The sequence below is a fragment of the Cydia amplana genome, chromosome 17, assembly GCF_948474715.1.
Source record: "Cydia amplana chromosome 17, ilCydAmpl1.1, whole genome shotgun sequence".
Classification (NCBI taxonomy): Eukaryota; Metazoa; Arthropoda; class Insecta; order Lepidoptera; family Tortricidae; genus Cydia; species Cydia amplana.
Genome location: NC_086085.1, coordinates 7,069,710 through 7,086,008, shown reverse-complemented (window position 1 = coordinate 7,086,008; position 16,299 = coordinate 7,069,710). Strand labels below are relative to the sequence as shown.

Below are 16,299 nucleotides of genomic sequence, written 5' to 3'. Positions count from 1 at the left end.
ATATACCTATTTATCTCTCGCAAATACTAGGTAGTGCAAAATGTAAGTTGAGAAATGAAATACCAAAGTTCATTAAAAATGTATTTATTTTTCATTTTATTGTGCTCCTCATATTTATAATTGGACGAATCGCCCGAAATCGAAACTTTAATTACATTAGTGATGCGATCGTATTACGATTAAAAATAAACAAAGTAAAATAAATTAAATACAAAAAACAGTAAACAAAAACAACATTTTGGACAGCCAAATAAATATGTCGATGATAGGGAAAAACGTGATTTTACCATAGGTAAGTAATTTAAATAATTGCAGTGAGTAGGTATAAGATGTAGGTTTTCTATAAAGTAATTATTTCCTATTAATGTGTTGTATAAATAGGCTGGTGGTATTATTAATGATGGATTAAAAAGAAATCAATTAAGTATTTAAATAAGAAAACAACTAAACATTCATGTATTATCATGCCGCGATCAGAAAGGGATTAGAAATAACAGATTTCCATACACTTACGTCAAAATCAATATGGATTGACAGCTATCTCAATCCCTTTCTAATCGCGATTCAGTAATATGTAAAATAATTTAAATACGAAATGTTAGCACCAGTTATAGGAAATAAGAAAACGGCAGTTGTAGTGTATTTAGAAATAAAACGTGATTGAAACCTTTATGCAATGTCTAAATAATTTGGAAGGGGATTTTCTCCAAACATTTTTATGTAAATAGGCTGATTATTATTGACCGCTAAAATGATAGGGGAAATCCACCCCTAGTGATATGATTATAAAATTTATCTTACTATCCTTACAGTACATATTAATTCATTTACCTACAAAATATTTACAATATCTACATGTCAGCAAAACGATGTACAACTTTCATGAATAACTAAAATTTACAATTTCATTTTATAATCCATATTAAATGTGATAATTTTAGGACTAGCTCGAAATAACTTACTAGGACAAAACTTCTATCACTACTTAAAATATGGTCACATGAATTATATACAAAAACCATTTAACGCTAAGCTATTCATGAAAATAATTGTATTGAGTGGATATTCCAAAACATTACACGCCTAACTAGTTAGGACCCCAATGCTACTTTACACAATCGTAAAAAATTAGACACTACGAATTTTATTCAAGTCAATAACAATTCACAGTTTAAACTAACCAGAAACAATGTATATTGAAGGCATGAGAATTGAAAAGGCCGTACTCTCTGTTGAATTTAGGCCAATAAAGTTTAACAATAAATTGCTTCGATTTCATTCCTGTTTTATGATTTTAACTGCCGTATATCACAAAGAACAGTTATGGCACATGACCAAATCTTTATCACTTAGTTCGGACACTGCACAGTTCACGACATTGGTATTTCCGCAGAGAGGCGATGCCGGGAGGAGGTTCTCGTGCCGCATGTACCACAAGTATTATTACTATATCCAGAATCGGATCCAAAGGAGGAGTCCCCGCTCGGAGGTTTAGGAGACGCCCTTGGCCCTCTCCAGCAGCCTATTCCTGGTAAATCTCCGCCAGGCCAAGCGCCGCCCGCACCAACAGGTATAGGTCCTTGAGGCCTGGCGCCTACGGTCCCAACTTGAGGATATAGTCTTAGTAACGCATCTAGCAAAACGCCTTCATGGAATTCAGAGGGATCGGGTGGATGCATGTGCCTCGGCATTCTCTGTTGAGCTCGTCGTCTCTCTAAGGATTTGGGCCGCCGGTCTAGACGGTGGTGTCTGGGACGGTGCGGTAGAGATTGTGGAGCGGGTGGTTTGGAGCACGTCCGACAGGGTGCCGCTTCGCCGACAAGGCTGAGCTCGTCTTCGGCGAAGTGGTCGTCGCTGTGTAGGGAGTCGTCAGAGCGGTGGGGTAACTCCTCGTAGAGGGGGGCACCGCAGGTATCACCGCCGCAGGAGTTGCCGCCGCGCCATGTGCCTCCCGATCCGCATACGAAGACTCGGCCGGTACAGCCTGGTCTCTTTGTTTCTACCATCTGTGAAAGGTAAAAAAAGCAAATTAATTTCCATTGTTGCTTTACTGCCTCTTAATCAAGTATAGGAATTGGGTTGGAAGTTATGGATAACGTGAAGAAACATTACAATATTACAACTAAACAAGACTTTGATGTCGACTGAAAATGCAACTTTTGTTCGATTTAGAGATTAAAGTCAATAAAATATAGGTTCTTAATAAAAGTGTGCCTTACCTCCAACTGTGGTTCAAGGTCCGGTCTGTGTGGGATGGGTGGTCGTCTCGGCAAGTCTTGCAGATCCTCGTATAACGGCGCTGGCGGCGGCGCCCGTCGCTGCGAGCCGGTCTGGTTGGGTGCCGAGGATTTGGATGGCAGGAGATTGGTGACTTTCCGCTTGTGTCTGATGGAGAAGGAAAAAACAAAGTTAGTTTAAATGTTAAGGGTTGTGGAGTTAAAATGGTAAATCATAAACAACGAATGACGGCCCGAAGTCGTAAAATAGAATATAAAATATCAATGTCACAACAAATGTAATGCTATGTAGCGGACAAGCACAATTCAAGTTTATAATATAACTGATGACGGTTGAAACTGATATAAATTAGTTGACGCGTTTTGTAAAATTTACTTGCCGGGCAAGCAATAAAAATACGAGTTGCATAATTTAAGAAGCATATAGTAACTCTTATTATATAACTCATACTGTGCTCTTGCACACAGATTTTTCTTCTGTTAAATACCATTCATTCTTCAGAGACTCTCAAACGAATGTATTTTCCAGCATCCTAATCATGCATAAACTCGTGTAGGAGTTCTTTGTGAAGTCTGAATAGGACCTAGTTTACTTTCTGCCTAGCCATGTGTAACCGTTAACGCTCACATCTACAAAGAAATTCGCTTTTCTAAGAAAATAAGCGTTCTCTCGCTTTTGTTGGAGTCTTTATCCTTTTGTTTGCAGACTTGAGAATAAACGGTCGTCCGATGTAATTATGCTTATTCACACATAAGGCTTCTTGAACAAGTTTAATTGAGTATTTGTTTAACGTTCGCGCGAACACTTCTAGCGGACTACGAAACTCTAAAACATTTGTTGCGCCTCAAGTTCAAACAATGAAACAAAATTAGTACACTAGTGGCACCGTACAGATATTATTGACAATGAATATTAGTTTTTATGATACACATTACCTATACTTCTATAGAAACATTTCTTCGCAGAACAAATTGCCACTAAATCTTAACGTTTTCCAAACCTATCATTTAGCCACATTTCGTGGCGTAAAATTGTTGACTATTTGCTAGGATTTATTGGCATTCCCTCTAAGTCTGTTTCCGTTAGATTTTGACATACATACCTGCTTGTATCTACCTACTGTTAGAAACTGCATGGTATTAGGTAGTACAAATTACTACAATTACCTCACTCGCTTTTGTTTTAACTTTTTAGTTTTTTCATATCAAGGTGAAAAAGGATTTACTATATGTACTATATAAAAGTAGTTAAAAGGAATTCAGAAATCAGTCCTTCAAACAATAATTCTCTAGTAAATATCAATATATTAGTCATAAAAAAACAATTTATTTAATAAATACCAACGATAACGGAATGTCTAAATGCTTGACAAAGTTCAACATAAGAAAGCTTAAGTCAGGCAATGGGTTATGTACATCTATTAGTTAGGTATATTATTATTCTTGTACATTTGCAACTTACAATTTAACAAGAATGTCATTAAAAGTACAAAATGTATTTTTTTTGTATAACTAAGTATATGACTTTAAAGTGTCATTCAATAGAACTTGCGAACTATGTAAACAAATGTTACTAGTAATTTGACTAAATGTAAATTTTAGTATGGCGGTTTGTTTACATAGTTAGCAAATTCTATTGAATGACACTTTATACACGTATCGTCACTAAGTAGGTACATTCTTTGCTATACGTGTCATCATATCCATCGCTCTTACCTAACTATATCAGTTCCTTAATGTACATAGTTGTGATTAATAGCTTTAATTTAGTTAGATAGCGTGCCTGGCACCTCATATGATATATGGACACTTAGGTGTCCCATTTCGCAGATAACAGGTCAACGTACAACGTACCTACTAAGTAAGCGTATATTAGGCATTAAACGGTGTATAATGTATAAACCAGTTTCATTCAATGAAATAAATTATGACAAAAACACAAGACAATGCATGGTAGTCAAACAACTATTGTTAGTTTTTGTTTGCTATACACAAATTGTTGATATAATAAGCTGATTGAATATTAATAAGTAAAAGACACGAATAAACATATACTAAGAGAGATTAAGATTCAAAGTATACGACATACATCCAAACGCTGCGTCTTAAATCGTGGAAATAAATTTAAAGTTAGACTTTCAAAGATTCTTAATGTTAATTCATATCATTGCTAAACTAGAGCAACAAATAAATCTAGAAATGAATACCTACTTTGCTTCCAACGAGAACTAAATGCATTCATCATCAAACAATCTTGCCAACTTTGTATTACTTCTTCCTTTACCAGCAGCGTATATTGCAATATGTTTTTGATATTATACCTTTTAGAATTATACCACTGGTATAAGGTATTCTACAATTGTAAAAGTATTTATTATGCAGACAATACAGGCTTCACATTACGGCTCGTTACGCCGCATATTTCTTTCAATTTGAGTATCCAGGATTATTATAAACATATTAGTGATGGTTATTTCACGATTCATTTCTAAGGCAGATGTTTCTTTGTAAAGCAGGTAGCGAAACCTCATATTTGGTTTTATTAATATTTTATTGATGTACGTATAATGATAGGATGGGTTACGTATTACGATGGATAATTTAATAGTCTACGGATGTGATTCTTCAAGTTATTGGCTGTATTGTTAATTTATATTTTTTTATTTATACGTATTTATAAAAAGTACTTGGGAAGCAGGCAAATTTGGTCGATTCTCGTTCTCGCTGGTTCGCCAATTTTTTGAGCAAAAAAATAAGCTAGAAATGGATGCCCCTCTTCAAAGTGTTTTCTAAGAGATCGGTTGACGCTACAGGTGACTCTAGACAGGGCGGTTTTTTTTTTCACTCTGTACCCCTTTTTATATGTTTATCAAGAAATGCTAGCAGTTATATGTTTTAACAAATACATCTTATATACGTTCAATATGTCTCTTCTAATCTCCTAGTATTGTTTTGACTTCCGGCATTGTCCCATACAACTTCTGTCCATAACGCCATTTACCAGTACGTCGGCATGTCGCCGGCGTAAGTTCACATGTCTGTCTCTTACGACCATTAGTCTCCCAAGTCTCGACCACCCATGGCCATTCATGGAACGGATGCGGTATACAACACTCTTGTTGAATTGGTTAGTGGACATTTTTGAGGTTCGTATCGATTAATTGGTCAAGTTACGTGATTTAATGTTAAGACTGACGGTATATGAAGAAATTAAATTAAGATATATACGATGTATTAAATGCCTTCTGATTTATAAATGAACAAAAGGTACGAATTAATTGCTCAAGTTTTTATCAGCCAGGCAACAAAATTCCAAGAAATGGATCTAATTTGTCTTAATTGTAAGACAAATTAGATCCATTAGAATTTGTACATAGATGTAATGTGGAAGCTTACAAAAGTTTTAACAACAAGAGTGACCAAGCCACACAACACGCACTACAGCATGCATAGTTCCAATACTTTATCTATTATCTAATTTTTCAAAGATAAAACGGTTCTCTTTTTACGAATTCTGAATAAAAAATGACGTTCCATTGTCAACTTCCCCGTACACACAAAGGCCGACTCTTATCCATTATGATATAATGATACGTCGTTTTGATATGAAGTCACAATGTTTGTTTATCAAAGTTGTAAGAAAGTTTTGACTTCAAATGCCACTTGTCGTTAAATCAATACTATAAATCAGTGAATGGATTTATTAAGCCAGTGAATGGGAGATAGTAAAGCGTCGTGGGTATTTTTTATGAGTTATTTTTAATGGCGTAGATATTTGGTAGCTCGATTTAAAGATTTCAAAGAAATAATTGAAGCAGCTGTATTGATTTTTGATGGAAGACGGTATAGAGACTTACTCATACTCACATTTTATTTGTAATGCGTATTATAAAAAATAGTCTCCCTACGAAGCTCAATGCGAATATAATGGACTATATTAAACGTAGGGCAAATAACATTTGATTGCCTAGACCCCAGACGAAGCAATATCGTTTATTTACCCGTTCTCTGCCAAGGAGAGACCTTTGCAATACCTAGGTTGCTTTGATTTGTGGGCAAATCAATACTTAGATTACTATAATATATAGATTTATCTAAAGGCGTTAGTAGGTTATTCCTAAACGCAATCACCTTTTTTACGCATACCTAGAACTAAATTAGAAACTTATATGTTGCGTGATATAAAATAAATGTTGATTATTATTTCTTGAATATGAAAATTTCTTGAAAACCTGGACCAATCCCAACAAAAACTAAATTTCCGCGATTGCAAGGTTCAGTGGCATTCGCTATAAAACTGGTGCAAATGGCGAGGTACTTTGCTTCTGAACTTGCACACGAGATGTATTAATTACTACATAGCTTAACAGAGTCGAATTCTAGATCATTTGTAACGAAGAGGGAAATGGAACCAACAACTCACCATAACATCCTCGTGTATAAAATTAAACTAATGTTGAAGTTTGGAAAACGCTATTTAAAACAAGAAGGAGATGGCAACGATTACGGCCACATTTGAGGTCTAAGATCAGAAGACTACCCTATGTCGTACAAAAACGTTCATCTAAATTAGCTATCATAGCAAGTTTGAACGAAGTCTGAACTCTTTGTCTAGGAACTGTGCAGCAGCCACTCCTCCCGATGAAGTTGTAAAGACCATCGAAGCCACACAAACCGTCTCGAAAGGTCAGCAAACAAGTTAGGACTTCGCGTTGATTGGTTCGAACTTTCTATGCGCGAGTAACGTGCCCAATACTGCAATGCCATGGGCTAAACTTCCGAAATATTTACAAGATTTATACCTAACCAATCCTGAATCAAATAAAGATGTAAAAAAATACCTGTTATCATCTAGTAATTATGATTATATTTTATAAAACGTAACTTTAATGTAACATATGTACAACTTTATAACATAAGGACCTATGTAGTGCATTTAGTCCGAACTCTAGCTGTAAACAAGCCATTTTTGGCTTAGCAGTTAAGATACATGAAACTCTGCGATCCATTTAATTGTTTAGAACTTTAATAAATGAAAAAAAAAAAAAAAAAAAACGTATCATTGCTAATAAAGCAAAACAGGTCAGGAATGTAAGTAATTACAAATGTCTGTAATATATAAAGTAAATTGTGGACAAAATTATAATAGAAAGGATGTTTAAAAAGTAACGAAAAAAGAAATGCATACTACACTTGGTAAATAAAACAGGGGGATTTAAGCAGTTTTTAAAGCCATACTTATATTATAGATGAGAAGTCTATTGCACTGATTTTGATGAAATATGACATAGAAAACTTAACGTGACGGACGCAAACGTTTTATTTTGGGAAATTACATAGACGGCCGACGAATAAGCAACGGGCACATTAGAATATAATAATATATTCTGATAGAAATGATAGAAATTTGCACAACTATTCTAAACTACCGCTATCACTATGTCGCAACATCGCCTAGGAAATCTAATACTAAAACCGCATTCTACCAAATATTAGTCACGGAGCATACGCCAAATCGACGTAGACACCTCATTTTGTCGACAACCGCATAACGTAAGCGATCGAGTTACGAAGCCGAGCTAACCGACTCGTAAGTAATCTCTGAAGACGGGTTACCATATTGATTGGCAGGGGTCTGTATTAGAGTGGACGTTTTGGGTGTTATAATGAGTACGACCGATGACTAATGTGGGAGATAGTGGACATATTTGGCTGCGAGAAATCCGGAGGTGAGAGATTTCCGTCTGCAGTTTGGGGTGGTCGTTTTTTTGTGTTCATTAAACATTGGCTTTTCCTTTTTTAATGTTTTAGTTTTCAATAAATAAATGTTATGTCTTAACATGTAGGAACAAATCTTTATTAATGATATTTATTCTTCAAAATATACTTATTGATTCAAAGTAACACGCGGTTCGGTCATTTATATCATAATACGAGTACCTAATATTATGTCAAAACATTAAACAGATATGAATTTAGCTAATAAATGGATTTACACTGTGCTTTCTTGTTATCCTAATTCAAAAATAGAGAGTAAATTTAAAAGAATAGAACTATTTGAACTTATTCGTCTGCTACAATCTGGAATTTCTGAAAGCAGAAATGAAAAGACAAAGGTGAACATTCCTAAATTATAAATTAAACGCATTTTTAACGTCAAACTTCAAAACAAAAGAATAAAATTAAAACAATAGACTTATTCGTCAGCTAGCATAAGGCATACCAGAGATCTGGCACAGTGTAGTAATTTAATATGCCTTTGTGTTGGAGCTGTCCGTTTAACGCCTCACCCGGTTTTCGAATTCTGACACCTTCCGTTATCGTGGAGGTATTACGTGTGAAGGCGGTTTAGGGGTGGATTATGAGGCTTCGATATTGCTATGAAGAATTATATTTGATTTTCGCTCGACAGGTGACCTAAGCTTATACGGGTTAGTTTTTGAGCTTTAAAGTACTGACCACACCAGAGTTTAAATTATGATGACGTGGTTTTACGCGAATTGTCGAGGCTTCGGTGTGCTCGATACTTTAGTAGTATGTTAGAACCGAATCGGATTAGTCTTGCGTCCAAGTTTCACACTTTGAGTGCCTGATAGCGGATGGAAACAAATACTCAAATATGCTCTAATAATTCTGAATAAAAAAGGGAAAATATCGGAAATAATATGTTTAATTCTTGCGCGCAGCCGGATAAGTTATTGCTTCAGCGTCAAATGATTACCTAGTGATTTCAATCAAAATATCAATTAAATCAAACTCTAATACACGTAGTAAATCGATCCAAGAACACGCTAGAATCAGGCGCCACCCGAGGCGCGTCCACTCGACCGTGTTGTATTAGTGGATGCTGTACTAATTAGACCACCATCCTCGATGGGAACATTGCGACGCTTTTTGGAGATTAGAGCGGTGTACCGTGCAAATCCGGTGTTAGTGATAAGTGATGGATTATTTTTATTATAGCATAATGTTTATGATTACTTAACCTGTAAAATTGTTAATCTTTTAGTGAACTTATTTGTCTTGTATGTCGAAAGGAATGGTAAAAAAAAAACCTTTCATCAAGTCTAATATTTTTTTAACGGTAGGAACAATAAACAACAATCATTTTACGAGATAACGTTTAGTTTATCTCCTTCCACTTTGGTCTAACTTGGTCTAACTCTAAGTCTTCAGCTAAGCTAAGCAACAGGCATTAAGTTACTTTAGGTCCCTACCTACTATAAAGTATCATATTAAATGAATATACCTAATATGTAGCTACACTTATTTAAAGAAATGTCATTTCGTACGTAGGTAATAATATTGATAAGACCTAAGAGAAAATTCTTTCAAGAGATAACGTTAAACTTTAAACCCAGTAAAAAGTGCATTTTGTAAAATGAAAGAAAGTAACATTTTAAAAGCTATCAAATAGTTCATTTCCTTATCCGGCTTGAAAGTTTTAAACTCAGAATTGGCATATTGAAGTTTCCATAAAAGTTACTCGCTTCGGTCTTAAAAGGAAAAACTGAAGATTGCTTTTCAAATTTTTCATATAAATATTTAAATTGTTATACCTGTTTCAATACATTAGGTCCGATTCGGATTTTGTAATAGACATCTATAAGATATCTTTTAGACATCGACATCGCCAAGATACGATAACGATATGTTTAAGATCTAACCTGTCAAATTTGACATTTCCGCGATTCTGGAGATACTCTTGAACGATTTCCACAAGATATTACTTAGAGATCTAATTCACATCTAATAGATATCTAACACGATCTATTGTAAAAGTGACATTGGTTGCCCGAATTGCGCTGCAAAAGAGAACTAGTGAAATCTAAACTATAACGTATCTAGAATGGATCTAGTACGTGTCGACGTGTCGTCTCTTGTGAATATCTTGAAGTTCGAATACGGCAAATTGTTTATTGAGGAGAGTGCTTAAGTTTTATGAGTTTTCTTATACAAAGCTTATTATGTTCGATTCGATTTCCTGTATTATTTTAATGTTTACAGAATAATTTCAGTACACATAAGTATATAAGACAGCTGTATACACGCATTGCACGCATATTTTAATACAATTATGTAATCAATTTGCACCTGCAGTATCAATATTTCGGAATATTCATGTATTCTATAATTACAAATAACCTACTTACTTATGTATATCAATAAATATGTATCTAGTACGAGTATGTTGTGTGATGAAAAACACAGTACATATATTATTGCATAGGTAGTTCATATAATCTCCAGTTGGGTTGTTTAAATTTAAAACATACCCGCATAATACTTCAATAAATAATTACTTACTTCACATACGCGGAAATTAAGTAAACTAAGTACCCAGTTGTTGTCACATGCGACATATAATTTGTATAACGGCATAATTGCAATGGCGGCGTATATAATTACAGCCGGACTATAATTAGCTCTTACTGTAATTATGGTTAAATTGAACCTTATCATATCCTACTTCTTTCCTGCTTTTAGTAAAAATGTGTCTACAAATTAGCCATTAAACAAACTGTTATTGTGCTCAATAATTCGAGCCCCACCCATAGTATCCGTTACTTATTGTATTTATGAACCTACGACATGACTAACAGCGAGCTATAATTTATAGGCTAAATAAATACCAATGGTATCTTGTCTCGGTTAATTTAACGTTTGCTCAACATCGGCATATTGGCATTTGACAATAACTTTATTACGACGGTTCCATGGTAGGTACACACCTTCCTTACCAATCACGAAGCCACAACACCGAACCATGAAACACACGATTGAGATATTATGCAAATATGTGATTGTATGCAGATTGCCAATAATAAGTCCGGTCTGAAAATCAACGGTTCAATCCATTCGCCTTAATGAGAACGAGACAATGGGCCTTAATAAAGACGTTAAGCCATAAATAGAATGCTGATCTGATAGTATTTGGTATGGCGAAAGCGTAAATGGTGGGTAGGTTGTGCAAGAGGAAGTCAGACGGTCTAGCATGAGTTGCGTTCTCGCGCGCGACTCTATACATCTTACAACGCAACTTATGCTAGACCGCCAGGTAAGGACAGGTACATTTAGTATAAAATATGAGTAGCCAATGGCAATGGGCTGTAATCGTTAACCCCATAAGAATCTATTGAGCAACTAGTTCCTATATAATCTACGATTTGATTAACACTGGCGACAGAATGTACAAGAGGTTTCGAATCGATGAAGTTACTAGGGATCTAAACAAGCGCTAAGTTTTTAACAAGCTTTTATTATGTATGTACGTATGTATGTACAGGTCGACCTAAGTTACATAACTATGTAATGGAATCTATGGTAACTAATTTAACCATCTTCCAAGGATCGTAGCGTCATGAAAATTGGCAGCTGTATGTAGTTCTGATGACAATACAATAATATGGTACTGTCGAACTGATCTGATGATGGAGACAGGAGGTGGCCATAGGAACTCTGTGATGAAACAACGCAACCTAATTGTGTTAGGGGTTTTTAGAATTGTCTCGATGAGTATTAGTTGTCTGTCGTAAGAAAAGTACAGTCAGCGATAAAAGCTTGTACCAAAAATGAAATTTTTGCCAAAAACTTATTTCAAATACTCTGCTGGCTGAACCTACTGCAGCTTAATGTGAATTGGCTCCTACTACGTATGTCGTATTGTTTCATTATCTTGATTCTCGCTTAGTTACTTAGCAATTATTAAAATATACTTTGTTTCTGAAACTTTTGTCCTTAGCGTCATTAAAAAATATTTAAATGACGCTAAGAACAAAAGTTTTTTCTACTCCATTTATTTCTCTGTTCCGTAGAAGCGCCATCATAACTCGTTTGTCTATGCACTTGTTATGCGTCTTTTCATTATTCACTCTATTGTTCTGCGGAATTAGATTCCGCGGCAGATACGAGTTTTTGTTAGCCATATTAGACTCGAACACGGCGTTTCTTTGGTTTGTAAAATGAATTGTTTGAGTGCTTTGCTTATTATGCGTAGTAACTGAAATGCTGTATATAGGTATGTGATAGCAAATAATAATGGTAAATATGTATTTAACTTCACTCACACTAGCGAAACAAAACGGTGGGTTCTAAATATAAAGAGGACGAACGAGTAAGCTTCAAAAGGAAACGAAAAATCTTACTTTAGCAAAATATTTTCGCTTCTATGCGAATGTAGATAGGGACTAGGGAGTAGGTAAGTACGTTAGTAAATAGGTAGCAAACTTCGAAAATATTTCAAGATATCGAGTTGCGATCTAGAGCTATGGGAGCTATTCGATGCAAATAATTTGAAACTAATTGCTTCCACTGAAATTCAATCGAAATTTTCCATCAACTAACACAATGGCGGGAAACGCAAGAAATCAATGTTATTTATTACACAATAGGTCGCGGGCACCATTCCGTGTTCCTTATATAGGTTTCCTATAGAAATTACTTCAATGCTCCTCTAGACTTTGATTGAAATATAGTCTAGTAAAAAACTAACGGGATATGCTTGTCATGTCCTACAGTTTCTAGCAAGTATAGATGTGTCTGGTTAGCAATAAGCAGATAGGTTTATTTCCAAGATCTTAGTAAATTTTAAGGTCATCATTTCCTTTGAATTTATTTTTCAAGGTGATTGTTACTAAGAATTTAAATTTGTCCGTCAATACACGGAACTGATGTATGGAGCTCGTATGCAATATACCTCAAATTCAAATATGTTTAAGAGCCCATTAACGTGCACACTAGTGCCACTGCTAAATAATCGTGATTATTTAAATTTAACGAAAGATATTTAAAAAAGGGGGCCGCTACGTACTGTATTTTGTATTAAAGTACCTTTTGAATACATCAAACTAGTTTCTATGTTGCTGGATTCGTCAATCTATGAACTCAAAACAAAAACGGCCGTTTTAACTTTGGACGCATAGATTGACGAATTCAGCAACATAGAAACAAGTTTGATGTAACTAGTTACCTACACCATTTGTGTATTCGTTATTTCCGTCACTAAAATGTAGAATCCAGAAAAAAATATTTCCTGTTTATTAAATATAAAATTCAAAAGAGACAACAAAGTCTCTGCAGTATTGTTTCAAAATATGATTATGCGTCTCTTAGACCATAACATGCAGAAAATATGGTTAAACTTAACCCACATTTTTAAAATTCTACCTTCGTCCGCAATTTTTATGACTGTACTTTAGAAATACTGGAAACACGTCTGAAATGTCCAAATATTATATTATGAAAGTCCGGTTTAACTAAACCAACGAGCGTTATTTCGAGTATAAGAAGAAAGGTTCGGTAAATGTCACTTTTTATTAGGGTTCCGTAGCCAAATGGCAAAAAACGGAACTCTTATAGATTCGTCATGTCTGTCTGTCTGTCTGTCCGTCTGTCTGTCCGTCCGTATGTCACAGCCACTTTTCTCCGAAACTATAAGAACTATACTGTTGAAACTTGGTAAGTAGATGTATTCTGTGAACCGCATTAAGATTTTCACACAAAAATAGAAAAAAAACAATAAATTTTTGGGGTTCCCCATACTTCGAACTGAAACTCAAAATTTTTTTTTTCATCAAACCCATACGTATGGGGTATCTATGGATAGGTCTTCAAAAATGATATTGAGGTTTCTAATATCATTTTTTTCTAAACTGAATAGTTTGCGCGAGAGACACTTCCAAAGTGGTAAAATGTGTGTCCCCCCCCCTGTAACTTCTAAAATAAGAGAATGATAAAACTAAAAAAAATATATGATGTACATTACCATGTAAACTTCCACCGAAAATTGGTTTGAACGAGATCTAGTAAGTAGTTTTTTTTTATACGTCATAAATCGCCTAAATACGGAACCCTTCATGGGCGAGTCCGACTCGCACTTGGCCGCTTTTTTTAGCGAGAAAAACTAAAATTAAATTGGTTCAAAAATAAAATACGTTAAATTTACTTTGACAAGGGTATAAAAAAACCGGCCAAGTGCGAGTCGGACTCGCGCACGGAGGGTTCCGCACCATCAACAACAAATAGAGCAAAACAAGCAAAAAAAAACTTTATTTTAGTCTGTTTTTAGTATTTGTTGTTATAGCAGCAACTGAAATACATCATCTGTGAAAATTTCAACTGTCTAGCTATCACGGTTTGTGAGATACAGCCTGGTGACAGACGGATGGACGGACGGACGGACGGACAGCGGAGTCTTAGTAATAGGGTCCCGTTTTTACCCTTTGGGTACGGAACCCTAATTATGCAAAAGGGCATATATAAATATAAATAGGTACTAGAATAACTGTAGGTATATATCTAAAGAATTGTATAACTTGAAGTGTTATAAAATTACATATACAAAACGAGAAGTCCCAATTCCACCCTAGGTTTTCACTTTTCACTACAATCGATATAGTTCAATTGAATCGTTCAGCCCCGCGCTAACCGAATTTCTCAACTTTAGCGCAATGCAAGCAATTTTCGAGTGGTTCCGCTGTTCCAAAACTGCTGGAGTTTTTGCCTTTCTTACCTGCTTGTAAAGTACAGACACTCAGCTTAAAACAAAGAGAGCGCTGGTAAATACCCCATTGTTTTGGACCCCCGGTGGAACTCGAGGGCACCTCAACGAGTTTATGCGGGATTTTTTTTCTGAATTCCCCCTTTTTTTTTGAGGGTCGTTTACACTTCCTGAGTCTCGAGTTAAAAGCTGAATGGGATTTGCAAAATAGTCATAAAAGTTCTTTGAGGATTCGGTGTCGGAGGGGCCGCGATTGTTTTGAATTTTGTGTTACTGTTTTCGTTGGAGAAATGCTTTAATTAAGATGCTAGAAAGAGGTTTATTGTGTGTAAGAGTGTGAAGAAACATTTGTGATTTCTTCATAACGAAATAAGTTTCACGATTCAACTTTTTGTTGTACCAATTCTATTGCCAGATTGATTGCCAGAGCCAAGATTGATTAATTAAATAATATGGTGGGTTCGATTAATTATTTTAAATATGGTCCGCTTATATGGTTGTGAAACAAGAGAAACGGATCGCTGTTGCCTTAGACTCAGCCGCAAGCTCGCACTCAAAACAGCACAGTGTGGTATGTCGTTTGAGCCATATGCGCCGAGCACCGGTTTATAGACCAAAGACCAAGGGAATCGGCGACAAAGGGAGTCCGAGTTCAAAGAGTGCCCACAGCTTAGTGCCGATTACTTGAACTTAATAATGGACGTAGGCATATTGTATCAAAATAACTAATATATATATATATAATAATAAATAACTAATAATATATATATCAAAATAATAATATATAATAAAATAACTAATAACTAATATAAATGTTAAGTACGTAAAAAATACTATTATATAATTTTTTTTGAATTTTGAATTTCAAACTATACTTCATCTTTTTTTATATATAAATGTAGCTTATTTTATAAAATAATATTGTTATGTCTATGCGAACACGTGATCAGTCCTTTTAGTGATCTCGGGAGGATTGGAACTGGAATTAATTGGGAGGATTTGCTAGATTTAGCCCAATACCCGTGCACAATAGAAAAATATCTAGCACCCTCTCTTAATACCCAGCGTTGGGATAAAACGGCTTATAATAAAAATATTTAAGGTTGACAAATAAAAACCTATTACATGAATAAACGTAACGCATACACAAGGTCTGTATTGGTGTTAAATGAAATAACAAGATTATCAATAGTTAGGTTGACGGTATTTGTTAAATACTGACAGCTGTCAATATTATATTTAGTCGACAAGTTTGCTAAGTATTTTGCACAATAATTTTATCGCAGCAGAGCATTCAAAGATTTAATCCCTCAATCTGCAGTTTTATTTTTCTTTTACTCTTAATAGCAACCATTTTTTTAAGCTTTAAATGTAGCTATAGTGGAGACTCGAAAATGATTGCAGCTACATAGTTTAAATAACAATATATAACCAATGGACATACATATTAATAAGAACTGAATATTCATCATATTTACAGTAGCTTTAGCGAAGTGAGACTAGAGCGTGCGCGGGAGTGGCCACGCTGCGCGCCGATTGGTCGGCCATTTTTGAATTGGCCAA

The 16,299-nt window shown here is 35.1% G+C and overlaps 1 protein-coding gene across 1 annotated transcript in view; it reads right to left on the bottom strand.

Annotated features, from left to right (window-relative positions):
• Positions 1-577: 577 nt before the first annotated feature.
• The window catches only part of LOC134655708 (uncharacterized), a 132,049-nt gene continuing 116,327 nt past the window's right edge, over positions 578-16,299 (bottom strand). Inside the window, exons 6-7 of the mRNA XM_063511168.1 lie at positions 2,220-2,385; positions 578-2,006 (exon numbers count right to left, since the gene is read on the bottom strand). Coding sequence (XP_063367238.1) covers positions 1,371-2,006; positions 2,220-2,385 — 802 coding nt within the window. The 3' untranslated portion in view covers positions 578-1,370. The remainder of the gene's footprint in view (positions 2,007-2,219; positions 2,386-16,299) is intronic.